Raw genomic sequence first — 16,878 nt, forward strand, 5'->3', positions numbered from 1 at the left:
TGCTGAGCAGAACCCAATGAAGTCATTCTGTGTGCACTTCCTTGGCTCTTGGAGCACAAAGTTGAACCTGTCTGTATAAAAGCTGCCACAAAAAAATGCAGAGCTCCTCTATTTTTTGGGCTTTTTTTTGCTTGAGGTATTAACTTTTGTCAGATTACGTTACAATCCCAGCGCATGCTTTACATCCCAGTGTGCTACTTGCAGAAGACCCTTTTGTATCATTCCATCAAGAGCTTTTTCTAGGGATAGATCAGGTACTGAAGCTGGCTGAAGAATCTTGTGATTTGATGCCAGAGGAGACATCACCTTGGCTTCAGCACACACGTCAGAGGCCTGCAGTAGTATTTAGATGCTCTTTTGCTCTGTGAGGGGAGCACAGTGGAGAACTGGCTGATTTTCAGCAGCTCTTTGAGCTGCAGGTAGATCCACAGGGAGTCTGACATGCATTATTCTGTCAGCGTACAGTTAAATAAGGATCCATAATGAACTGCTTCAGTCCTGTCACAGAGATCTGACAGATGCTTATTTCCCAGGATCTATAGCTAAAAACCTTCTGGGCAGAGAAAACAACATGTGACTTCATGAATATTATTGGCTTATCATAGACTCACAAGACAAAGAATAGCAGTTTAATGTTGAAGCACAAAAGGTGGGTCTGCAAAAGCCTCACCAGAGAGTCTTTCCCTAAAGCCCTGTGCATGTCTCCACTCCCTTCTAAATTGCAGATAGAGATAAATTAATAGTAAGGACTAAGCTTTTGCGGAACCTACAGTAACCCTGAAGATTTGAAACTGAAAACTAACATACCCAACCTGCAGCGGGTAGTGCCAGCCCTGGGGCACAGACTCCTGCACTGCTAGGTGGTTGCCAGGGGCTCTGGCGTGGCTCAGGGCTGTGCCATCTGAAAACCAGTCCTGGGAGGAGCGCTGGCCATGAACAGTGCCTCATGAATGTGTGGGTAGTACAAGATTTGAGCAGCTTGGAAACACCATTTGATTCCTCCAGTCCAATTCACCTACTATGTCCCATGAGTGCTACCACGCTGCAGGCAGCTGCAGGGCAGCCGTTCATAGACAGCTGTCTGGATGGGAAGAATTCCCTGAGTTTAGTGCCTCTGGGACTTTGGTATTTTTTTGTGTTTCTCCCTGTGAGAATCAGAAATAAATGTCAACGCACAGCTAGCACAGTTATTGGCACATGGGTCCAAGTTGTTGTGAACTCCCAAAGGCTTTCACTTCAGGGCTCACTGGATGTTGAAATCCTCCCTGATCACATCATATGGACCTTTATGCTGGAAGATATTTGCTTCTCTCCTCCCACTGAGGAGAATTCAGTGGCTTGTGCTGGACATATCATTTCTGAGGCCAGGGCGCTGCTTCCATGTCTGGACTGAGGCTCAGTGCTCTGAGGACAACAGCTCTTGCCTGTGTGCTCTCCAGGGCCCTGGGCCACACCCCCTGGGTATTTCCTGAAGGATTTAAGACCAGCCCAAAGTCAGGCAATGACCACTGCTGCCATTCACCCCTATGGCATGTGCCCACTTGGATCTGCATGCCACAAAAAAGGATCTAAATTTGGCTGGAGCTGGACTATCTCGGTGCAATGGAAACACTTCTCTTTCTGCAAGCATCAACTGAAGGACAGAGGTGACATAGGTAAATAGCTGCACCATGACAGCCATGAGGAGGCGATGATGCCCAGTCAGTATCTTTGTATTCTCTGGATTTCTCTTTTTGCCAGCAGATGATACTACAAACTCTCATGTATGCTGCCTGCTTTGAGAGAAAGAAATTATGTCATACCTTTTTGTGAAGCAGACAGTTGGTGGCTGTGACAACACAGTAAAAGACCAAAAGCATCAGGTGTTAAAGACATGATTAGATTATTTAAATATAGACCAGAATAATCCAATCATCAGCGCTCACCAGGGGTTGCCTGTTGAAGATACCACCTAAATCATGAGCTTTTAAAGGGTTTTAGAGAATAAAAACTGGCATAACTTCCCGTGTCATTCATTAATCAAGAGAATAAATGAGAGTTAAAGTCAACTAAAGTGGAGTAGGCACTTCCCAAGTGTCTTTTCATCATGTTCTTTAGACTTGGTTAATTGGCATGGAGGTAAAAAACAAATTTGTTAGCCTGGCAAGAAAAGAAAAGACAGTGCCACTTCTCTTTGAGATGTGAACACCATTTTTTATTTTCCATTGATGAGGACTTGTGTGCATTCTCTCCTTTCTCTGTTTTTGGAAACAAGAAGAATTTTTAAATGGCAAAGCAAAAGGAATTAGCTGTAGAAAAGTTAAAAAGACAAGTGGATCATCTCTGGAAGAAATGGAGAAGGGTGCAGAAAGAGTTGGGAAGGGACAGCCAGGAGAGCTGATCCCAAAATGACCCAGACCATAGGCCACCACCCTCAGCATATAGAGCTGGGGGAAGATGAAGGGAGTGGGGAACATTCAAAGTGATGGCATTTGTCTTCCCAGTCACCATTACCCATGCTGTATCCCTGTTTTCCTGGGGGTGGCTGAAAACCTCCCTGCCCATAGAAAGTGGCAAATGAATCCTCTATTTTGCTTTGCATCTGTGCATGGCTTTTGCTTTTCCTATTAAACTGTCTTCATCTCAATCCATGAGCTTTCTCACTTTTACTCTTCTGATTTTGTCTCCACTCATGATCAGACAGTGAGTGAATAGCTGTGTGGGGCATAGTTCCTCCTGGGGTAAAATCATGACATATATCTACTGGAATAGAAAATGTTACCTGAAAAAATACTCTCCTCAGTTATCTCTTGTTTCCAAAAATGCTGAAAAGCTCTCAGGATGCTCTCTATTACGAATTTTAGGAAAGTCTTTCTATCTGTATCACCTATAATCAAAGCAAATAATGCAGAAAAGCCCTTAAACTCCAGCAACAGTCACAGGAAGGCAGGGCAGGGATACACAGGACTTCATTCTATCCACACCTTTACTATCACAAATGACCACATTGCTGTTATGAAATTAGAAAGCTCCAATTCAAAAGACAGTTATAATACTTTGAGTAACATTAATACATTTATTTAATTGTCATTTACTTTTCATTCATAAAAAGGACAAAGCACAGTCCTGTTCTACTCATTTGAAAAGAAAAGATAAAAAGTAACTAAAAAACCAGTTCAATATTCATCAGTATCAAATAATAGCAATATCAATTTTCCTGAAATATAAGGAAACAACAAATATGTCTATCTATATAAACTTTAATTAAGAACCTTGCATTTTAAAGCAGATGATACATTAGTTAGTTTTTCTTGACAACAATTTGAAGCTGAAGGTCCCAGTCAAATTTACACAATTATGTGAAACAGAAAATTCTCCAACTATCTGATCAGTATGTGACACCTACCTCATCCACGTTGCTGATTTAAAAAAAGAGAAGTGGCTTTCCGTCCCAGGTCATTTCCATGCAAAATGAAACTGTTTTGCTTCTTACATCATGTATTAGAAAAGTAAAAGGCAATCATGCATTTGGCAAAAGATGTACTTGTGGTTGTATATTATATAAAAATGAGTCATACTGCAAAAGAACAAAACCAAATGAAGCACAATAAAACACATTTTTTTGTACAGAAGGCTTACAGCATATAAGTCTCTTACGTATGAAGACAGCTCATTTCTCTTTCAAATAATTATACAATTTATGAAACTCAGTAGTGTTTGACACTTTGACATTCCTCTATAGGGGAGTATCACTTTTGCCTATTTAAAAAATTTTCTTCTTGTAACAAATAGTTAAAATTAAACTAAAACCATATTATTGATATTTATTAATGAAGACTCTACACTTTTACATGTAAATATATAGTATAAAATTATACAAATAAAAGGAAAGGGTGTAAATTATTACAGACCTATTCTTGCTTCATGTAAATATTATTACGGACCTCTACAGTATCAGTTCTAAAAAGATAAAATCTATTTCTAAGTAGCTAGCAAGGTTGTGCTAATAAAATATGATTCAAAGCTTATAATTCTTGAAGCATCAGACATTGCACTATTACTTGAGCCAGCTGATTCAACACCACTGTGTTTCTTCATCATTCACACCCAAACTAATTCCCAGCATACCATGGAAAATGAAAGGAATGTGCATTTCTTTAACAACTTAAAAAACCCCAAACAAACCAACAAAGAAATCCAGCACTGAAACACTCTAGACACAGTCAGAACAAAAACATTCCCTATCTCTAATAGATTCCCATTCTGAAAAGGCCATAGTAAACACGTAGCTTTGACTAACAGTTGGGATCTGACTTTCACGTACTAACACACAGTTGGATCATCCAGTACTCTGTCAAATAGAGAAATGGTCTCAGAACTTTAAAACTCTTATTTACAACACTATGAACATTAGAATAATATCAAGTTCTTGAAAAAGCATATAGTTCCCCCAAATGTATGCCTTCAATACAGGAAGGTAACACCTGGTGTCTGCAGCATAAAAATGTAAATATAATAATTTTTTTACTGTGCTACTCTGCTTTTGCCATTTATTGTATATTTTTTTTTTTATATTTTAAATCTTTTCACTTTAAAAAATAACATACGTTTCCTACCATTTCATGGTCCACTTGGCAGTTCTTATCATGGACTTCATCTCCAAACTCCTAAGTGTTATATTGCTACCTTAATAATAACAATAGGAATAAGACTAAATCAAAACCAATACATTACGCTGCTTCCCTGAAAGCTGACATTTGACTCCCAAAACCAGCAACAATTACCATAACAGAATTTTTCAACAGAATTCTTTTAAGAAAAGAATATAATAAATCTCGGGTCAGTGAAGCACAGGTAAATTCCTTTAAGCTGAGCGTGCTATCCATGCTTGGGTGAACATATTTAAAACAAAAAATCCTTATCACTGACTTTTATTTCAATTCCTTCAAATTCTATCCAATAACCTCAAGAAATATAGCTCTAAATAATTAAATGTTTTTGCTTTGACTGTCTCTCTAAAACCAGTAATCCCAATAAATGATGGCGGGGCTATTCAAAAATATGCAGTACACAAAACATATAGGATAGTACAGACAGACGTAGTACTCTTACATTTATCACATACAATCAACATTTCAATCTCGATTATATTTCACAATTTGTTATTCAAGTTAAAGCACCTACGTATGGTGATTTTACTTTCACTGTACAGCCTATGTTATTGGGTTTTAACACTGTAACTTGCCCCATTGGACCGAATCATGCAACTGTCACAGATCAGCATAAGTGTTTTATAAGGCATATTGGAACAAGTTAAAAATTCTTAGCCGTTCAAAAGTTGATTTACTTCATGAAGGAGTTCCTGGATGCCTCAGTCCTCTTAAAAGTTCATAGGAAATCGGTAGGGTAATTCTTTTTAAAGTGTAATTTATTTGGCTTAGGATGGTGACACAGGAATCAAAAAGAATCGTGGTCCTCATCATCAAAGGGAATCCTTTGTGAAATGTGGAGGACAAGGTGAATCCAGCTACATTCAGAATCCCGAGCAGGCAAGGACACCCAGGGCAGGCACCACCAGGACCAGGAGCAGAGTTGGCACTCCAACAGCGGCACCTGTGCATCGAACAGAAAACAACACAGTATTGGTCTGACTCCAGCACCACTTGCAGTGGGGGAACAATCCAGAATTCCACAGGGTATGGAGGCTGGAAACCAGCTGGCATATCTCAGCACAGCCCTACCTGGATGAATAACTTGCAATGGACAAAGAGACTTGTTGCAGTAGGGCGGAGGACTCGCTCCTTTGTTCTGCCAGAGCTGCATGTTTAGGCAGCATGTTTATACAAGAAACAAGGCCACTCAGGACGCATCAGTGTATTTTGATTTGGCCAGTCCGACAAGCTAGGAGGTTATTATACCAGAAGGCAAAAGGTCAAAATAAATATTTAAGCATGTGAAGACAAAATTAATGGAGTCTTTGAAATGTGACAAAACAAAGAGACACCTTTGGAAATGTTAATGCTCATATGAACAGCAATATTCTGAGAGATGTCAAAGAGCCTGGTCCGTTTGTTTACCTGCCAGACTACAAAGTCCAGATGGCCAACTTCTAGCAGTGTGGCATTTATGTCTGTTAAAGTCACAAGGGTATTTCTTAAACAAATATTTTAAGACATAAAATATTAATCTATGGCTTAAAAACTTAACATGACTCACTCTGGCAAACAGAAATAAGAACTGCTATTGTTCAGAGGTTTGTGCTGCGATGGTCCAGCTCCCTGTTAAGAAGCATCTATATGAGAAAACAACCCAGCCAAACTGTGCCTGGCTGTCAGTCTTGGAGATGGGCCAAAGGAGCCTGAGAACTGGACATTCTTTCACCCCCGAGAGGGTTTGTCTATACCAGGATGGTAGATGGGCAGTGCAGGACCCAGCTTACTGCTGCTGAACACTCAGCACAGAAGTGCTTGCAGCTGGTGCTGAAGGTCCTGAGGTGCTGCTGGAACAGGCTCACTGGACAGCTCTCCAGAAAATGTTAAATGAAGAAAAACCATATTGAGAAGGTAATGCACAAACTGAGCAGCAGAGATTCCAGCAGGCCTAAAAACAAGCGCAGCATGACAAACTGTGAAAGTACAAGGGTATATTTATCTTATTTTTTAGTGATTTATGAGGCACATTATTGTTTTGTTTTTGATCTTAAATATCAGAGTAGAGGTTCTTAATGAATGAAGCCATAGGGAAAAACCCCAGGTTCTGTGATTAAGAATATCCACAGAAAATGTATTCTGCTTTTGTCAGACCAGGATAATGCAGTTGTAAAGACACAAATAAATATTTTGAACGCTTCTAATGAAGAAAAACAAGACAAAAAGTTTGCTGAGTAAAGTTCAATGATGTGCAAGTATGAGGAAACATCTGTTTGCATGTTGCTGTTCTACAGAGAAAAAGCAATAATAAATCTTCCTCTGAGATGTGCTTACTGGCTCCAGAATAGTTAGCAATTCACCTCATTATATTGGTTCCTTACAAGGTTTAGGCACTGTTGCAAAGATATATTTACCAGTTTTCTTAAATAAAGCAAGTCCTATCCTTGGACAGGACATTAACAGAACATTAGCAGGATAAATGCACATTAAGCAGATCATCATCTTCTTTCTTGTTAGATTACTGACCTACATGTAAGGATCCATACTTTACTATCACTGAGTATGTCACAATGCATGAAACTGTTCACCCTATTCAATCAAACGAAGGCTTGGAAGGAGGCAATACCAATAAATTAGAATTGTGATGAAATGAAATGTGATGATGAAGAAAAATCAAGAAAACATCAGAGAACAAAGTTTGTTGATTTAAGCGTATATATGTACCAGGGTAGAGGGCATTCTCAGTATTTTCGACTCAATTTTTCAGTCATGAGACAACAGTAAATGCATTTTGAAAGTTACTCTTCTTTTAGAGGAGAGCTCTTTCAGAAATGTACTTTTAGTTCAGTGGAAGCTTTTTGCTGTATTCTTGTACATAAGAAGTTTCAAGGCGAGGAACAAAGGAATGTCCTGCCCCAACTAGGCAGAGCCTGTTCTCTTCAGTGCTATGATTTTTACCTGTGCTCTCCTCCTCTTATTGCTACAACAACATTTGCAACAGATGGGCATTTTCAAATCACAATCAAAAGACTGTGATTATACCACATGAGAAGTGAATGATCACATGACTTACTTGATACTAATGTGTGCAACACACATTAGTATCATTTCAAATAGTAATTGAAAAAATTAAAAGATAAATAATTAAAAGGATTGTGTAAATTGGTACGGGCAAAATCTATGGATTTTCCTTTGAAAGAGCTGTACTTCAAAGTAAATGCTATTTCAGGATCCTAAACTATGCCTTTGGCAAATGGAATTCATATGTGTATTTATATATGTGTGTGTGTGCACTGAACACAGAGAAACTGTAATTTTGTTCTCTTGCTATGAGCATATACAATACCTAAATTATTCTTTCTCCATGCCACTATTAAAACTGAGACATTAACCTGATTTCACATGTGAAGCTGAAGGTGTATGGTACTTCCCTTTCTTCCCCAATATTTATCCAAATAAGAAGAGTAACCCTCCCCTCTTTCCCACCCTGGATGAATATTTAAGACTTGAGAGCTTCAATCTATTTTTCCTTACTCTGGCATAAAGCAACTGCACTGGGGACGGTGCAGTTGCACAAGTGAAGTGAAAAAAGAACTAAGCACCATATGGTTTTAGTTCCTACTGATTGCAAGATTGCTTTGATTACACTAATATTAGTAATATGACAAAACACTGCAGTCCAAAAATCATGCAAGAGACAAAGAAATTTCTCAGTCATTATTTCAAAGGAAACAGATAAGCCTATTATTAACTCTTGAAAAAGACTCCATTGGTTAAACAAGTCATTCCAATCTTCATCTGGTTGTGGTAACTCAAGAATGAACTTTAAGTTGTGTACCTCATTAATTTACTATAATGGGCTTAAAAAATAAAGCTCCTTGCTCTACAACAGGCATTGGCCAATAAAATATAGAAGATCATGGCTGTATTTTACACTGATTATAGCTGTATGTTACATATATACATACATGTGCATTTGAACATACATATGTGTATGTTCAAATGCACATATACAGAGAATCATTATATAAGAACTTTTATTTCAAGGTGTTCACTAAAAAGAAAGGCATGTGACATAGCTTTAGATACTGTTTGGTAAACTTCATTTGTATCACTCTCAACTGTTGGAAGCTGACTGGTTACATGAGAGCAAAGCGGCTGCAGAAGGATATTTGCCTCCTCGTTGTGCAGTTGACTGGGTTTTCTGTGAGATGGAAGAGGATGAGGAAAACAAAAAGGAGGTTTTTTCCTTGAACAAGGAATTGAGATAGAAATAAAATCTACTTCTAGTTTCTTTTCCATTTGAATTCCAAATGTAATTATGTTAGTTAAAACATGGTACAATTTTAGTCCCTATGTTAGGACCTCAGGGCCCGTTAGTGCTCCTGAACCTGAAATATAGGATAAAATATGCGTGCTTGTGTCCTGTCTGGCCTCCACCTGTGTCCTGGGATGACTTTATGATGCTGAATTACATTCCCATTCATCAGTTTAGCTCAGAAAGAAGTTCTGTGCCTTTAAAAATAGATCTGAGAGAAGGAAAAGCAGTGGAATTTTTTCAGAGCTGTATTCAAAACCAGAGACAAGAGCTGCAGGTCTCTCTCGGCACACATTGTCTGCAGCATGGACAGGGAGTGGGAGAGAGCTCTCCTTTGCTTTTAGTTACTTTTTAGCTAGCTGAGGCAGAGAAGTTCCCCAGACTGTGGCTTTTTCTTTTCCTGGAACTGTTCAAACCTGCTCTGGCCTGAAAACCCAGAAAAAACCACTGTGAGCTCAGACTTGTGGCACACTGGGGGCCCAGGATGCTGCATTCCATCACCAGAGGGACTGAGAGACACTCAGCGAGCCAGAAACACCCACAGAGCACTCGCTCTGAACTACAGAAAGGCTTTCTGTATTTTGTATGTAATTTGCCCTCTCTTCAAAACAGCAAAAGGTTTTATTGTTTAATATTATTCATTTTTTATGCTTATAAATACCTTGCTTGTTAAATAAACAGTTTTTTCCACTTTTCTTGAAGGAAGTTTATCGCCTGAACAGGTGGAGGAAGGGACTGCTGAATTTTGCCCTTTAAGGAATCATCCCTTTGGAAGTTCCCTTCCAAATTTGTCCCAAACTAAGACAACCTGCCTATCCAGAAGGCCTCAGGTTCCCAGTCCTTCATGTCATGCTTGTCAGAATCGTGTCCCATGATGTAGCATTTGAGATGCCCCAGGATGTCCCTGGTAAACTGGGACATCTCAAATGCTACAGGCTTTGTTTAACATTCTGAATTACAACCTAGATGACAACTGACTATAATGGGAGCTTAGACACTAACTCAGCCATATTATGTAGATTACTTTGGATTTGATACCCAGTGAACAGCAAGGAAACACCCTCTTGGATGACACACTGGTGTTGTAGACACTCCTTGTTTAAGATCCTGCCGTTCTTGGTCAGCAGATAGGCTATTTGGAACCTCTGCCCTAGCTGCTTAATTCTCCCCATTCACTTCTGCACAAAATTAGGTAGGTTTGCAAACACTGGAATCAGATGCCTAAAGGTCACATAAGACAATACTCCTCTCTGAGTTTGGTAAGACCCCTTATGTTTGGCTTCAGCTATTGTTTATATCTCCACGTAAATATGTATCTTCCATTTTGGTCAGTCAAGCACCACAACATGCATTCCTATCAAACTACATCTTCTCTTCTTTGCAATTCTCTGAGAAAAGTGTAATTAAAAAAAAATTAACTACTCTATCATTCTTTTGGGATAATTATTCTAAACCCTAATGCATTACTGGAAGATTTCCTTAAGAATAAAAATTAGCAGACATAATTTGCCATGTGTAGGTGTTAAAACTATACTTTGTTCTGCTTTTTGGAAAAGCAGCCTAGAAATAACCTGAAATTCTTTCCTGATTGGCTGTATACTATGTGTTCCAAAGAGACTACCTTGCCTTTTGTCTTTTTTTCAAACTTTCCTAAACTGATTTCAGGGAATGCTGTCTCTGTCTAGGTCACCAGAGGCACAGTCCCTGTCTGCCTAGCTGGTGTACGCTAGAATTTACAGATGAGAACTTGTCTGCAGTGGGAAAGACAGTTCAATGCAAAACTCTGCAAATCAGCATCAGCAGGGTGCTAACTCTCCCAGGGGTGCTAATTCTGTACAGGCATACTTGGGACAGGTCATACTCTTGGCAAGACTGATCAGCTTGGGCTTGACATTGCACTGACACGATGCTTTGGGAAGTAATCTGCCAGCTGTGACCTAAAGGCCTTGGCACCACACCAATGGCAGGCTGCAACACATGTTTGACACACAGATACTTAGGACATGTCCTGAAGAGAACAGTTGCCTAAACATTTTTGCAGCTTATAAAATATGTTAAAAGTGTTTGCCCCAGTGTATGATAATACAACAATACATTTCAGATTTTTTTAAGTGGTTGACTTATTATCCCAAAATAGTCTCATAGAACATGGTACACACATTAACATGTATGCTAAATGGATTAAGAATTCAGTCACCAGCAGATTTCAAACCACAATTATTGAAGAATGGGCACTGAATTTCTAGTGCAATTCCACACTGAACAGCTGTAGACTGAATGCAATCCATATATTTACATCAAAAGCAGCAGAAGTAAGCACCTATGGAACCAAAATGGAAAATAGAGACAGCAACAGATTAATATAAAAATTCAGACAGCACAGGGACTTGAACCATTTAAACCAACTGTGCTTTTTCATAGCCACAGGAAAAATTAAACACAAAGTTAAAAAGAGACAGGACACTCTGGTGGTACTCTGCAAATGATAAGATACTGTATCCTGGAAAGTACATATTCCAGAAAGGATTTAGAGATTGTATTGGACAAACAAGATGAACATAATTTCATAGCCCCATGAAAGGTAATAAATGGCTAATGAAAGCCTTTCATGAATAATGTTGGAAGTAAAGTGTGGGGAGGCAAGAACATCTCTGCAGACAGCTGAGTTGAACACAGTGCATATATAGTATCTACAGTCTTAAAGGAAGTATCAGAAAGTGAAGAGGTGAAGAAAAGAGTTGATGAAATTATTTAAGACCTGATGACTATCATTGAGGAGAAATTCAAGGCACGCAGTGTTTTAAACATTTGATTAATCACTTGGCTAGTATAGATACATTTCTTAATAGGAACAATGTATTAGACACAAAAAGACTCTGTAATCTAACAGCTATAAAAGGAAACAATGTTCAGACACCAAAGCCAGAAAAGCAAACATGAAAAAATTAGGCAAAAAAAGGCAACTGTGCAGGTGCTCATAAGAACAAAGTACACACAAAATAAAAACTTAATACAAATAAAAATGGTGATACTCATGACCTCACACCAGATTATATAAGCTGCATATATTATTGAAAACCTGCAGATGAGAGGTCCACTCCTTTAGGCACAGGCAGCTTCCCTCACAGCACAGATAATACAGCATAAGCACTGTTCTTTTTAAAAAGCCACAATAATGATTGCATTGCTTCTGTGACAAGAATATTGTTGACATTTAATCCTTTCTATTCCCTGGGTTAATTTTTTAAATTAAAAAGACAAGAATACAATGTAAGTGATGGAATTATAACCTTGCAAAGACACTATCCAATTACTTGATATCTATTCATGTGTTCTCTTTCATACCAAACAGTGCCAAGGAAGTACTTAAGATAAAACAGTAACAGGAAGGAGACGTGCAGACCATGTCTGAACTTGTACTCATAGTCAACACTGAGCCCAGTTTGAATTATCCTAAGCCACGATCCCTTCTCTTCTTTGCCAATCATCCAGACCACTCTGAATTAGAGCATGTGGAGTTTCTCACTCCCTATTTATCATGTTTGTCCCACAGATCCCCTTTTCACTAAGAAGTGGAACTTCCCCAGCAAGTGGTCTGTGGATCACCGTGGACCACTCCTTTTCTCTATTATTTTCCTTTTAGCAGCAGTTGTCAGAGGAATGAGATACAGGTAAAAGGCGCTAGGCCTATGGGGTTATTGCAAGCTGACAATTAGATCCTGAGGTCTGCACCATGTAGTTATTCTTGTGAGACATTACTAGAAGTGGCAGCCTAACCAGGGGCACCAGTAAAAGCACTCTGGTATTATGAAGATTGGCAGTGCTTCCAGGATTGAGCTGGACTGCTACAGAAGTGTCCTGTGTGTGTGCTATGAGTCCTCAAAAATGTTTTAAGATACACTGTTATCTCAGTGCAGTCAGTCCCGAAGGGCTACCTTTCCAATTTTGGGTGTGCCCATCTCTCAATAGCATGCAAGAGGAAAACATTCAGTCCAAAATTTCCAAGGAGTGTGGCAAAGACAAAGGGAAGTTATCCGCTCACCTGAAATTTTTATTTGGGCTACTTCTCCATCTCCTCCTTCACTGTGTGCTCGCACCTCAACAACATATTCACCATCGCTGGGGACTGGGACCTCTATCGTGTGCTTTCCAGTGGAAAACAACTTGCCTTCATGCTGTCCATCTGGCCTATAAAGTACCTAGGAAAGTCATGGTAAATACAGTTATTGAAATGTTGCATTTCCATGAAGATACATTTCTGTATGTAAAGTGTGTCAATGAAAAAGTATTGGGTTTTTATTTATATGAAACACTATATATACAGACATACACACACACATATATATATAAAAACTCAGGGGCTAATACAACTGTTTTCCATATTTACACAAGGAGAATTTAGACAGGATGTCTTCACACTTTCTGTTACAAAATTATGACACCTTTTGAAAAATAAGTTAAGCACTTACACTCAAAAAAAGTAATGAAGTGATGAAGAATATCAAGGCAGGGTGGCAGAGATCATCAAATAAAAATATAAGAACTCAGCTGGGTTTTCTGACATAAAATTTATAAATGAGACAATTAGCAATTTTATTATTAACTCTCAATGATTCTAAACTATTGTAAATGGGATGATACTTGTCTTGTGGGACCTTTAGAAAAGATCTCATTTATTTCTGAAATAATCTCTGTGAAACATGATTAGCAATTCCCAGGAAGGAGTGCAACTCCTCAATCAAATTTGTCAATGATTTGTAAATATGATACTAATTTTCTTACTGCCAAGCACATAGCAACAATTAACGGGAATTAACAGTGGAAGTTTTCTATATGCCCTACAGTCAGTATATACACTTGCTGTGGTTACGGAGTAACTGTGTCTACTGATGGTAGAGGTCTCTCCCCTTTGTCTTCCTGCTCAGACTTTAAAAACTCATGTTTCAGGAACTTTAACCCCTGTATGGAGATGGGAAAGGAAAACTGGAACAATGGATACTGATAAAAGGAAAAACTATAAAGTGTATAACTTTTCTATGCATTATTTTATACCAACAGGCAATAAATGTGATCATGGGAAATGAGGTTGCTGCAGTCACTGCTATGAACTTTCCCATAATATGATTTACCACCCAAATGAATTTCAGTCCCCTAATATTTTCTCATTGTATTGACACAGGCTTTGCCCTAGGCCTACTGGATGGCTGCGATTGCTGAGCATGATGCCTTCCTCTTCAGCATTCAAGTGTGTGTAAGTCTGATTACATACAAAGATTCAACACTGTCTATAAATCCACTACACAAAGCATACATAAAGATTATAAATATTTTCAGATATCATACTTTGTATCCTTCGACGGCAGACTCGTTTGACATTGCCTTCACATGATCCCAGGTGATGATGTACCTTGAACCAGATCTTACAGAACTGATAATCCTCGGGCGTTGGCTCGGAGCTGAAAAGGAACATATGAATAATGTACACATAAATGAGATTCCATAAATGTTCAATGATGTTTTTATTAAGACATGTAAAAACGTAAAAGTGTGAAAATGGAAACTGGGCTGCCATATATATAAGCAAGGGATAGTGTCCTTCCTGGAATGAACTGCTATAGCTCCAGCCAGGCAATTTTGGATGGCTTTGTGCAGTGGCTGCATCATGGGTCTGCTTTTCTGTCTTGCCAGAATGGAAGTGGCCTTCACTGCTGCTGATCACCAGTGTTTGCTGGCATGCAATTACCTTCAGAACCTCCCAGAAATGTGGCATAAGTCATATTTATTCATCAAGATCAAATATTCAATCAACTATTTACAGCCATTTCTACATCATTTAACTCAGATCAGCAGAAATAACACTATGCCACTGCAGAAATCATTAATTATAACCTACACTGTAAGGTTATAAAATGGACTTTTATTAATGAACCCTGCAGGTGCAAGTTGCACAATACACTATTTACTGACAAAGATCCTCAAATTAGTTGTATGCATTTTTAGCCCAGATAATTGTGTTTTAAATACACAAGATTTTTTTTACATTGTTCAGTCAATGCTAGTGTTAGGTATCCTCATTGAGTCAGGAGCAATATTCAAAAACCTGTTATGGTAGGTCAGTTCTAGGGTGAGATTTAGATCACCCACTTCTCAAGGCTGCCTGAATCTGCTGCTCTGCTGCTGATGAAAATGGCAGCTGGTCACATTTTAATCATCATTGACAAAACAGAAAGGCAGTGTACAGATGCTTAAGTAATAGCTGGTCTCTAATCATTTAGAATATTGTGTCCAGCTTTTGGATCCCCAATACTTGAAAGACACTAGTGATCTGGAGTGAGTACAACAGAGCAATACCAACCTGGTGGGGATCTGGGACACTTGATTTGTGAAAGAAGGGTGAAAGAGCTGCAGTTGTTCACCCTGGAGGTGAAACAGTTTTGGAGGAGACCTAAGAGTGCCCTGTCCTGGCAGGGGGTTTATCAAGAAGGATCCAGGCTCTTGGACAGCATGGCAGGAGGATGAGTAACAAAAACGCACAATATTGATTAAGAGTCTCAGACTAGATGCTCAGAATAAGTCAGGGACTGGAATAGGTTTCTCAGAGAGCTTGTGCAATCTCTATCCCTTTAGGTTTTCAAGATCCAGCTGGAAAAAACCCTGAGCAACCTGATCTGAGCTTTCAGGTGACCTTTGAGCCTATAATATTAGCCTCTCTACTGCCTTTTGTAAGATATCCCCATTATATATGACAACAAAAGAAAGGAAGGAGAATTTTAGCAGAAGTTTTCGGACTGAGCAGCAATGCCACATGAGGAGAGAACATGTGGTATATGAATGAGAAGCCGTGTTTGAAAACATGAAGGACATGATTGTACTTGACCTAATGCTCCATTGACTTACGTGCTTTCCTTGTGACCACATCAATGGTGCTGCTGGGAGGTCCATAGCCTGCACTGTTGAAGGCAGACACATCCACGTGGTAGCGAGTGTTAGGCTTCAGGTTTTCCAGTTTGGTTGAATATTCTTGATTGCTCACCTGCACCCGCTGTGCAGCTGCTTCTTTATCATGAGCAGCCCAGTAACGAATCTGTAAGCATGCCAATTGGAGGATTAAATTTAACATATTTAATCACAAAGAAATTCTATAAAAACTGATGTATTTCTATATTATATATTCAGATATATGCCAGCTAAAAGAAATCTAACAACAATAGCACGGAATTCCTTCTGCAGGCTGTGATTTTAACCAAGTTGTGTATAGGCATAAAGAAACAGAAATAAATGTAGAATTTATTATGTAAACTTTTCTCACAGTGGTTTAACTTGTTCCCAGCAAAGTCACTAGAAGCCTGGGAGATGGACAATGCCTTCAAAGAACAAGAATTTTTTCTTCTTGCTCTTTTGCTTTTGCATTCTACTCTGAACTTTAGTATTATTTTCTTACACTAGTAGAGACTAATCTATGAGATTATTTTTGGTGTGTTTTGTTTTGAATGTCTTACAAATTTAGGCCTTTTGTACTTTATCTATGGAAAGCAAAGTATTCAGTCATGTTAGCTGCATTGTAGGTCTCGATAGGTGTATGTAACCATTTTCTAGAGGTTTTCAGCTAAACTTGATTAGGTTTCATAGCACAATATAACATTTGTCAAAGTAGATGAAGTAGTACATCAGAATGCTTACAATATGCAAAAAACACGACTGTAAGCTTGTAACACCTTAAACACCAAAGCCAATTAAGAGTACACAGAAATTCCATTAGGGTTCTTTTTTTTAATTCATTATGCATTACAAAGCGCCAGGTGAAAACAGTGTAATTCCTATGAAGTGATGCCATTCCATACAGTCCCTCACATACACAGGGTCCTATTCTGCATGGCCTTGTGAGATGCAAATGAGAGTGAAACACTGTCAGTCTCTGGCTTTTGTCTGGTT

The 16,878-nt window shown here is 38.7% G+C and overlaps 1 protein-coding gene across 1 annotated transcript in view; it reads right to left on the bottom strand.

The window, feature by feature from the left end:
• Nucleotides 1-3,041: 3,041 nt before the first annotated feature.
• CNTN1 (contactin 1) overlaps nucleotides 3,042-16,878 on the bottom strand; it is a 204,722-nt gene continuing 190,885 nt past the window's right edge. Inside the window, exons 21-24 of the mRNA XM_058021885.1 lie at nucleotides 15,844-16,030; nucleotides 14,290-14,402; nucleotides 12,989-13,145; nucleotides 3,042-5,592 (exon numbers count right to left, since the gene is read on the bottom strand). Of these exons, the coding sequence (XP_057877868.1) occupies nucleotides 5,513-5,592; nucleotides 12,989-13,145; nucleotides 14,290-14,402; nucleotides 15,844-16,030 (537 nt within the window). The 3' untranslated portion in view covers nucleotides 3,042-5,512. The remainder of the gene's footprint in view (nucleotides 5,593-12,988; nucleotides 13,146-14,289; nucleotides 14,403-15,843; nucleotides 16,031-16,878) is intronic.

This window comes from Melospiza georgiana, chromosome 4 (assembly GCF_028018845.1).
Source record: "Melospiza georgiana isolate bMelGeo1 chromosome 4, bMelGeo1.pri, whole genome shotgun sequence".
NCBI classification, from domain to species: domain Eukaryota; kingdom Metazoa; phylum Chordata; class Aves; order Passeriformes; family Passerellidae; genus Melospiza; species Melospiza georgiana.